General features: G+C 37.9%; 1 protein-coding gene across 1 annotated transcript in view; it reads left to right on the top strand.

Annotated features, from left to right (window-relative positions):
* Positions 1 to 765: 765 nt before the first annotated feature.
* The window catches only part of LOC109099391, a 31,098-nt gene continuing 20,284 nt past the window's right edge, over positions 766 to 11,579 (top strand). Inside the window, 1 exon segment of the mRNA XM_042768258.1 lies at positions 766 to 1,039. Within this exon segment, the coding sequence (XP_042624192.1) occupies positions 766 to 1,039 (274 nt within the window).

Below are 11,579 nucleotides of genomic sequence, written 5' to 3'. Positions count from 1 at the left end.
AACACTTGTTGATGCTTTATTTTTCGTTAATTTAGCCACTGTATTTAATAAATACCTGGGGTTATGTTTGTTTTCTTCTAAAAGAGACTAAAAGTAATCAGATCTAGCAGTTTTTAATGCTTTTCTGTAGGATAGCAATACAAAATACCTCTAGTTTTGTTTTCCTCTAGCTGCGCTCCATTTTTCCTGGCTGCTCTCTTAAGGGTGCGAATGTGCTCATTATACCATGGTGTCAGACTGTTTTCCTTAATCTTCCTTAAGCGTAAAGGAGCAACTGTATTTAAAATACTAGAAAAGAGAGAGTCCATAGTTTCTGTTACATCATCAAGTTAGTTGATCTGAGGTTTTGGATATGCTAAGGAATTGGGATACATCAGGAAGATTACTTACAAAGCAGTCTTTTGTGGTAGAAGAGATGGTTCTACTATACTAGTAACAAGAAGTAGAATTTACAGTTTTAGCTATATGAAGTTTGCACAAAACTAAATAATGATCTGAGATATTATCGCTTGGCTGCATAATTTCAACACCATCAACGTCAATTTCATGTGACAGTATTAAATCTAGAGTATGGTTTCGACAATGAGTAGGTCCTGAGACATGTTGTCTAACCCCAGTATAGTTCAGAATGTCTATAAATGCTGATCCCAATGCATCTTTTTCATTATCAACATGGATATTAAAATCACCAACATTTAAAACTTTATCTGCAGCCAGCACTAACTCGGAAAAATATATAATATATAATATATACTTGAGTGCAAGATGGCGCCTGTGTGTTTGGCATGCCGTCTGCAGCTCTCGTGTTTTCTTCTCTTTCTGTCTGATGTGTCTTTTACCTGCTGTACGCGACTGGTGTACGCCCGTCAAGCTCTCCTAGACATCCGCATCTCCGTTGGGGATTCTTTCGCGAACTTTCACACCGTGGACGTGGAATGCCCACTTCACAAACCGTACGAGCCTCCCCGAACCATCTTCCTGCACGATATCTTCCGGTGGCCGCTAAACACCGTGCGGAGGAAGCGAAGGAGGAAACGAGGTAGGGAAACGAGGGTAGCCGCGGAGGTTACATGACGAAACTGAAAGCTTATTTACAAGCTGACATTTCGTTTGGACGCAGATCTGTAGCATGGCATCCGCGGGACGCGGTTTACCGATGTCTTCGTCCTGTTTTCCCTCTACATCTGAGTCATGCCACTCAGGTTGATCTCCGCAGTGCTGGCCGACGGCTGACGGCGGAACGGAGTAAATCACGGAAATCTGCGCTCATTGAGAAAAGCGCCGTCATCTCACGTGTCTATTCCTCCACCTAAGTTGGCGCTAATAAACGCCCGCTCCGTGGTGAATAAGACCTTTTTATTAAACGACTCCTACTCCTCACACAACTTGGATTTTATGTTCATCACAGAATCATGGATAAAGGTCGGTGATTTAACTCCCTTATCAGAACTGGTTCCAGCAAACTGTACATTTTTTAACTCTCCTCGTCCTAATGGACGCGGGGGTGGGATTTTAACTATTTTAAATAACTCTCTCTCCTCACGCTGCCGGATGGTCCCTGCAACGGCCTTCCCCAGCTTTGAAACTCAGCTTCTCCACCTAGATTGGAATGGTCCCATCGGTATACTCTTCACTAAGGATTTTATACTGCAATTCACTGAGTTCATTGGCAACATTGCCACAAACTATGATCGCTTCCTTTTGATGGGCGACTTCAATATTCATGTCTGCTGTCATTCAAATTCCCTGTCGCAGGAGTTTCTTGACTTAATAGATGCTTTTAACCTACTGCGTTAACAGTGGTGCTTTTAACCTACTTTATCATTTGTTTATCTGTATTGCATCTGTTTTTTATTTGTTGAACCTCAATTAAATTGTTACTCTTAAATTGGTTTGGACTTTTTTGTATTTTCTAGTTCAGGGAACAGACACAGTCTCTATAGTGTGATATCTAGGTGAAAGAGTCTCTATGTGCTGAGAATTAACTGACTTCTGTGATGTGAGGCGGCTAGCAGACGGTCGGTTTAGCCAGTCTGTCTGCATCCTGACCTGGGCCCCAGTTAGTCAAGTTCAAACTCTAAGACTATGTGCCATATTTCTAGAGAGAAGAGCGGCACCACCCCAGGAGGGATGAAGACCATCTCTTTTCAACAAGTCCGGTCTGCCCCAAAAGCTCGTCCAATTGTCTATGAAACCTATGTTATTCTGCGGGCACCACTTAGACATTCAGCCATTGAGTGATGACAATCTGCTATGTATCTCATCACCACGGTAAGCAGGGAGGAGACCAGAGCATATTACAGTGTCTGACATCGTGCTTGCAAGTTCACACACCTCTTTAATGTTATTTTTAGTGATCTCCGACTGGCGAAGTCGAACATCATTAGCGCCAGCATGAATAACAATCTTACTGTATTTACGTTTATCATTAGCCAGCACTTTTAAATTTGCTAAGATGTCAGGCGCTCTGGCTCCCGGTAAACATTGGACTATGGTGGCTGGTGTCTCTATTTTCACGTTCCGTACAATAGAATCGCCAATAACTAGAGCACTTTCATCAGGTTTCTCAGTGGGTGCTTCACTGACTGGGGAGAACCTGTTTAATGTTTTGATCGGAACAGAAGAGTGGTGTTTTGACCCCCGAATATGCCGCCTCACAGTCACCCAGTTGCCCTGATGCAGAGGTGCTGTTACCGGAACCGAACAATGTACAGGACTCCCTGAGCTAGTCACATCCAAAGCCGTATCTAGAGCCCTCACATTCTTACTGTCCTCAATTAAAGTTTGAATGCATGTCTCTAATTCTAAAATCTTCTCTGTCAGCCTAACTAATTACCTGTATTTATCACATGTGAATCCCTCGTGGCCAACAGAGAGAGATAAACTATACATGTGGCAACAGGTGCAAATAACAATAGCAGGAGAAGCCATTACTCACCGTGATTGATGAATGATTCTTACCAGAGTTGTTTGATGAACTTGTTAAAAAAATGGAGTGAGAGAGAAAAGAAACGGAGCGAGAGAGAGGAGGGGAGAGGAGAAAAGAAAACAGCGATAGGCACAAATGGAAACACTAATGACAAGCTAATGAATGCTAACGCTGCACTCGCGGATTTAGAATAAACGCGAACGATCAAATTAATCAGATTAGATTGATAGATAGTATGAGAAATATGGTGGGAATTAAGTTATATTTTTATCAACAACTACACGGAGCTACACGGAGCTACGATCACAAACAGGAAGCTGGAAAAACACTGTCCAACAGCGACACCCGCAGGTACCTCGACCTCGACTGGTGAAAAAGATCTCGTTCCCACTTCTCAGGGAATCAAAGTTAAAACAGTAACTGAAGACATTCCCTTGTGAGTATTCACTCAACATTTTGAAGCATTCGCTGTGGGAGCAGTATACAATCCCGTCATGATGGCAGCGATGATCAGCCCGAACCAATGGCAAAGACCTCACCAAGCACGGGGTAGAACAACACAATTTTTACACACGATTTTTTAAGGTTTTGATCTTTATTCATTTGTTCAATCTTATCAAATATAAAATTACACAAAGGCTCATGTATCAACTGGATACCACGTAGGATATCTAATATTATACATATCTCTGAAGAGATGTCATCACGAGAAGCAGATGATCAGCAGTGTGCATTTGAAAGCCAAAAAAGGTCTGGAAAAAAAAAAAAAAACACGGAGTAATGAAAAGGACATGCATAACAACTGTTCGAAGTCCAGTCACAATCTAAACACTGACAGTTTATATATATATATATAAAACGTAGAAAAAAAATGAATAGAATACAATAGGTAAGTGTTAGTATTAATTAATCAGGTAATTAGGTGCTGACGAGAAAAATGTGTCTTTAGATTTTTATTTTTTTAAATGGCTAAAGACTAAGCTGCTCAAAATGAGATGAAATGAGCAGCAAGTCATTCCACCAGCTGCAAACAGTCCAGGAATTGGTCTGTGAGAGTGATTCTGTGCATCTTTGGGATGGCATCACAAGGTGTTATTCACTCGAACTAGTGAGTTAAGGTATATTAGTGAAGATCCAGTGGTTGTCTTAAGGGTTGTCTCAAGGCAAACATCAGTACCTTGATTTTGATGTGAGCTGCTATTGGCAGCCAGGGCAAACTGATAAAGAGAGGTGTGACGTGGGCTTTCTTCGGCTTGTTGAAGAAGACCACTCTTGCTACTGCATTCTGGATCTTGAATAGAGTTAGGATTTGAATGAGGCTTAATAGTACATGTCGGAAGGCCCACCAAGAAATCATTAGAATAGTCCAGTCTGGAGAGAACAAGAGCTTGGACAAGGAGGTGTGGCCTGCTCTGATAGGAAGGGTCTAATCTTCCTAATGTTGTATAAGGCAAATCTGCAGGAACGTTGTAGCAATATGGTCTCTGAAGCTTAACTGATGATCAATCACAACTCAAAGGTTCCTGGCTGTCCTAGAAAGAGCTATGGTTGATGAATCTAGCTGTATAGAGAAGTTGTGATGAAGTGCTGAGTTGGCTGAGACCAAGAGCAGTTCTGTCTCAGCAAGGTTGAGTTGAAAGTGATGGTCCTTCATCCAGACAGAAATGTCTGTCAAACAGGCTGCAATGCGAACAGCTACTGTCGGATCATCTAGTTTGAATGAGAAGTACAGTTGACTGTCATCAGAAAAGCAGAGATAGGAAAAGCCATTTATCTGAATGACAGATCCTAATGATGACATGTAGATGGAGAAGAGAAGTGGTCCAGCACTGAGCCCTAAGGAACCCCAGTAGCAAGAAGTTGTGACTTAGAAACCTCACCCCTCCAAGTCTCCCTGAAGGACCTACCTGTTAGGTACAACTTGAACCACTGGACTGTGGTTCCTGAGGTGCCCATCTTCATGAGGGTGGACAGGAGGTTCTGGTGGTTAACTGTGTCAAAAGCAGCAGACAGATCCAGCAAGATAAGTACTGCGGATTTGGAAGCTGATTTTGCCAGCCTTAGGGCTTCAGTAACCAAGAGCTGGGCAGTCTCAGTTGAGTGGCTGCTTTTGAAGCCAGATTGGTTGTTTTCCAGGAGGTTGTTCTGTGCAAGGAACACAGAAAGTTGGTTGAACACAACTCGCTCAAGTGTATTTGCAATTAAAATGGAAGAAGGGATGTAGTTTTCTAAAAGTGCTGGATTTAGAGAGGTTTTCTTAAGTAGTGGTGTTACCTAAGCCTGCTTAAATGCTATGGGAAATGTACCAGTGTGAAGATAGGTTTTGATAATGTGATTGAGCGCAGATATAACTGAAGAAGGAATGGCCTGAAGGAGGTGAGGATAAGATCAAGTGGACAGGTAGTAGGATGATTGGAAAGGATGTATTTAATATAAGTTAGCTAATATGAACCAGGGTAATATAGTTAACTAAAACTAAAATTGAAACTAAAACTAAAACCATTTTAGAAAAGGAAGTAAAATAAACCTTAAAGGTGCACTAAGCGATTTTTGACCACTGTATCGGACTGAGTCCCAAAACAAACTCGCAGCCAATCAGCAATAAGGGGCATGTCTAGTAATGATAGGGAGAAGAGAGCGCTCAGTGAGTGCACCAGACAGATATTAGTAGATCACTATTCAGTTTTTTGTACATTAGTAAATTTAATGTGTCTGGCTTCCAGTGTCTTCCACTTCCAGCTATTTTTTAGCTGTACAAAACTGCTTGTTTTGCGGCTTGATATTGCAAACTGGTGTGTCTTACCACATTATTTTAATGTATTATCTTAATTATGAACAAACTGGTTTGTAGAGCAAACAGTTTTACAGTTTACTGCATTATTCTTCTTATTTCCCTAAAGCGGCTAATGAACCGGAAGTCTCACACATTCACAGAAAACGGCTTACCGCATTTAAAAAATAAATTACACAGAAAACAATAGAAGGAACAAAAAAAAAAAAAAAAAAAAAAGTGGAAAATCTCAGAGAAACAAAATATTAAAAAAAGGGTTACAATCAGGCAAGAGGTAGGGCCACATAAATATTGGAGCAGCTTTCCACCGGGGTAGAGAACTCAAGGAGCGAGAAGGCCTGGAGTCGGACGGCGAGGTTGCTTTGTTTCTTCTTGATAGATGAGTTGATTTTGCTTTTTCACACAACTATTCGTTGTTGGCTTTTGCTTGAATGTGCTGTGGCCGGGGAAGGCATAGCAGAATCCATCATCGTTGCTGCCAGGGATGTGTATGTACATGTGGGACAGAGTTATCAAAATACGGGCGAAGCCCTGTTGGGGTATGGGTATGTTTGTTTTGATGCTTTCAAATATCAGCATCATTTGGCAAAAATTGCTTAGTGCACCTTTAAATGTTAACTGTTTTCTTTTACAAGGAAACATGTTTTCAGTCATTCTACTTTCTTTGGAATTTTTTCAATTAAATTTACTATCAGAAATTTCTTTTTTTTTTTTTTTTTTTTTAATGTAGAGTTATACCTGTATTTTATTCTAATCTTTAGCCTGCATGTAAATCAGTTATGGTATATGACTGCATTTGTTTATTTCCCTCTAAAAACCCTAATTTGCTTATGTGCTGTCAGAGGAAAGGTAAAAAGAGAACATGTTTGCCTGGTAATATGCAAATTCATTCAGTACTATGGTAACATTTGGAGTGTACAGTATATTCACACTCTACATGTGATGTATATGTGTCATTCTGTGTAGTGGATTTGCATAGTTTTCTTTAGTGGATAGAGGACAGAAGTGGTGTGTTATTAACAGAAACAGTGGTGAACATACTTCAGGTATGCAGTTTTTCAAATATTATTTGACTTCTTTTGGTACATATGAATATAGTGGTATTGCTATATACTGATGCATGATTGTATATTTCCATTTTTTTTCTCCTTGGATGCAAAGTCTACATTTTAAGAGAGCCAACTGAAACTGCTTACATAACAATGGAATTTCTGAAGTATCTGATACTGATATTTATCATCAGTAAGTTTTTATTATTATTATTATTGTTGTTGTTGTTGTTGTTGTTAACATTTAAAATAAGAGATTTATATGAGAAAATATTTGATTATTTTCATATTTGCCCATTTTATTACATTTTAGAGTAGAAATGAATGCATAGAATTTACTATTACATAGGTGTTACAAAGTCAGGTGGCAAATATGTGTTAATCTAGGGAGTTCAGGGTGAATTAATTTAGCAAAAAGAAACTATTTCAGGTTTTTTTCTTTTTTCTTTTACCATTGTTGGTGCTAATCCTAATAATATATAGACAGTATTTATAGCTGTCTAGTTGTATTATGGACAACTAACTATTTTAAGAAGCAAAATATCAGATGAAGGCCATCAAACAATTAGAAATAGTTAAATTAGATATAATGCTCAGCACTAAAGTGCTTTGGATAGGTACAGTATGGTGAGCATTTTTCCACCCACTAAAAAAATATATATACACAATACAATTTTAAGATAAGAGAGGAAGATCATTCATGTTCATGTTTATTATACAGGACTCTGGTACAAGTACTCCAAAATAAATAAATGAGTTTCAAATGAGCATACAACACCCCTTGAAGCTAAAATTAACAGCACCGGGGCGTTTCTAGGATTTTCATTTTAGGGGGGCTCAGCCCCCAATAAGGGTATGATTAAAAAAAATATTATTTGACTATTAGGGTAGGGTTGTATACTACTAACTTTATTGCAATCCACTATTCCATTGTATTCCCTGTATTTCATATATGGGAGTAGGAGTACTGACTGAGCCATATACAACACTGTAAAATATTTTTTACAAATTTAGATGTGACCAGTCACTAGAAAATTTTGAGTGGGGAATGTAGATTTTTTTTTACAATTAAGACTTCCTGGTTCATTATTAGGACATTCATGTTTATCCTTTGATGACACCACTGCTTTTTCTTATGAAATGTACGGGGAAATTGGCGGACAATTAAAACAACATAAGGGTTCAATGACTGCAATGAATCTTGTTAACACAGTGGTATTGTGTGTGAGAGGGCTGTCTACGTTCTATTCTCACCTGAGTGTTGCTCATTTGCAGACCGCACAACAAGAAAAAAATGTTGTATATCCATCTACAATGATATATATATATATATATATATATATATATATATATATATATATATATATATAAATATATTAGCTTTTTAGCCTTTATAATCAACAATACGGTTGGTTATACATCAAGTCACCCCCTGAAAATGTATTTCATTTCAAATCATTTAACTAACCAGCTAATATTCATTAAGAATATAGACAAATCATGTATTAATGTAATTGTCTATTGGCAATATGTTTAATCTGTTCTATATTTATTTCTATTTTTTAAAAATAACAACATGAATTATCAATTTGCCACTTCTATAAATCAATTACCCTTTACTCTACTTGTCTCTTACTCTAATATATGTATCATGATACACTAATGATTCATTATTACTTAATACAAAATTATATTTAATAATACGAAACAAATAACTCCACATGATGTTTCTCTTTCTGTGCTATTTAGTGCTTTCAGACAATGATGTGTGTCTTCAGTCATTTCTGTGCATGGCTGCATAATGTAATGCCGAAATACATAATAATATGTTTCAATTTTAAAAAGTTAATTAAAATAAATCATGATCGTTTTCTAAAGTATGTTTTCATGGATGTTAATCGCTTCATTTTTGTTGGAAGAAAAACAACTATCACACTGTGGTAAGGGCTGAAGGTGAACACAGTGAAGACGTATTGGTATTGGATAAGAAACCGAACTGTGTATTGGTCCAGTAACATTATGTAAACTGCAATTACAAGAACTCCACCGATGCAGATGTCATATCATAGCAATCTATTAATAAATGCACACACACACCTTGTACTCTCTGATGTTCGCTCTGCTCGGCGCTCTGCGGATTTAAAAAAGCGCTGAATCCATGCTGACTCAGATCAGGGGAGGAGCCGAAACTTGACGCAGCTTGCCGCCGTTTCAAATGAGTTTTTAAAGGGGACTGAAGCGATCACAAATTAATTAATCAAATAATTTTTTTAGGGGGGCTGGGCAGAAGCCCCCCTAAAAAGGGCCTAGTGACGCCCCTGACCAGCACTTCAACAAACAAATGCATTTCTGAAATTTGTTTTTAATCGTCTGTCACTCTCACCTGGGAGGAAAAGATGTTAATAATTCTGATTGACTGATTTGAACAATTAATTTTGCAAGTGTTGTGAATCTTAAAAACAAAACACAAGGGATGGCCGATAGTATTTGTTTGTTTGTTTTTTAAAGGGGTCATATATGGAAGCAGATTAGTCTCAAATATAATTCACGCAAAAAACACGATTCACACATGCGTAGACAATTTCACATGCATGAAACCTAATTCACGTACACACAAAAAAAAATTCACGTGCGTGAAAAACAATATATATTCACAAAAAGCAATTCACATGCGCAAAATAAAATTATATATTCATAAAATACATTTCACAAATGCAAAACACAATTCGTAGATATACAACTGTGCACAAAAACCTTTGAATGTTTAAAAATGTACAAGTGTCTGAATGTACAAATTGTCATTTACTACGAATCCACTCGGATTTGTGTGTGTGTGTTTTTGAGACTTTCCTGGCAGAGCTCTCTTCCCACGTGGGTCTGTCGTACTCTTTAGCCAATCAGATGCGAGCTTACCATTCAACCAATCATATCATAAGCCACTGAGAGTGCATTGAAGGAGCACAATTCTGCGCACCTTTTGCTCAATATGGATTAATTAGAACGGAAATTAAGCCTTTACATCAGTAATCCCATAGACAGTAAAATAAATGGACACAGCGCCCCATTTGGAACTCAATTGAGACAAGTGAAGCCCATTTTTAGCGATTTTTAGCACTTCCGTTTCTGACGCGCAGACTCAAACAAAGGAAGCTTCTGCCATTATTGTGACTTCATCTGAACATGTGCAAAACTATGGAAGCAGATTAGTCTCAAATATAATTCACGCAAAAAACACGATTCACACATGCATAGACAATTTCACATGCATGAAACCTAATTCACGTACACACAAAAAAAATTCACGTGCGTGAAAAAAAAATATATTCACAAAAAGCAATTCACATGCGCAAAATAAAATTATATATTCATAAAATACAGTTCACAAATGCAAATGCAGGAGTAAGTATTCTGATTAATTCTGATTAATTATTTTGTATAGTATTTTAAAATGTAACGCCAGGGCTTCTATGGGCTTCTCTCTTGACGTCTCCCCGATTGCCTGGGAGCTTCTGAATGCAGTCTCAGAAGCGTGAATTTTTTTTTGTGTGTACGTGAATTAGGTTTCATGCATGTGAAATTGTCTACGCATGTGTGAATCGTGTTTTTTGCATGAATTATATTTGAGACTAATCTGCTTCCATAGTCATATGATGCTATTTTCAAAGCTCATTTTTTTGTGTACTGAGTGTAATAGAATATGTTAGCATGCTTTAATGTTCGAAAAATGCATTATTTTTCACATACTGTTCATTATTGCAGATCCTCTATGCACAGTCTTTCTAAAATAAGTTGATTTCTACAAATCCCCTCCTTTGAAAAGTGCAGTGTGCTCTGATTGGCCAGCTGACCCAGTGCATTGTGATTGGCTGAACATCTCACGCATGTGTCAGAAATGTAACGGCCCTTACCATAATCATGAGATTTAGCTTCCAAAGCAATTATAAGTTAATAATGTTGTCAATCTTACTAAATCACAACGGGTGCGTCCTGCTTCAGCTCTGCTCGAGTTTCCAGTGTGAAGCAGAACAGTAGTGAATCATGTTTGTCGTCTTTTTGTCACCAATTATAAGCAGAGAACAGAGGATACTATGTTTTTAAACATAAATCCATCTCTGTCTGCACTTGAGAACGTTAAACAATATGTGTTACTCTACACCAGGGGTCGGCAAGTAAGTTTGGCATCGGGTCAAAAAGAAATTTTGCCACTAGATGGCAGGCCAGAACATAGTCAAAGGATAATTTAAGAAATTAATTGATGAAAATGCAACTAGCATTGCCTGTGAAGACTGTGCTCTGCCTTCGCTCCGCGTCTAAAGTATTTAAGTTTGTTTGAAATATCACAGTTCTGTTCATAACATATATGAAAAAATAATAATAATAATAATAACAGCAGAGTCTCAAAGTGGCTTATTGGAACACTAGTGTGCAAACTTTTTTCCTACCACATGACAAGCTAATAACATGGTTGTTAGCATTAAAAGGTATAATTGCTGCTTTTTGCAATGCACATTTTGTTTGTGATGAAAATAACAGTACGTTTTCGTCAGTTATTTTACCTACAGATCAATGCAATGCTTTTCTTACAAATTTCTTCTCATTCGAAATCAGATACAGATGAAGTAGCACTGTAAGATTAGATTTGTTTGAATGCATTATTGAGATAGCGATTGTGTGTGAATAAGTGTTGTAGTACTTGATTAAATCATGCTTTCAGATGAAAATATCCAGTAGCCCGTCTAGAAGGTACAAATAAATTCCTTGAGAACTATAACTTCCCGCTCATGTCCATCGCCGTCATCATAGCCTTCAC

Source organism: Cyprinus carpio, chromosome A12, assembly GCF_018340385.1.
Source record: "Cyprinus carpio isolate SPL01 chromosome A12, ASM1834038v1, whole genome shotgun sequence".
NCBI lineage: Eukaryota > Metazoa > Chordata > Actinopteri > Cypriniformes > Cyprinidae > Cyprinus > Cyprinus carpio.
Note: the sequence above shows the minus strand (reverse complement) of the source record. Positions and strands in the feature narration are given on the sequence as shown.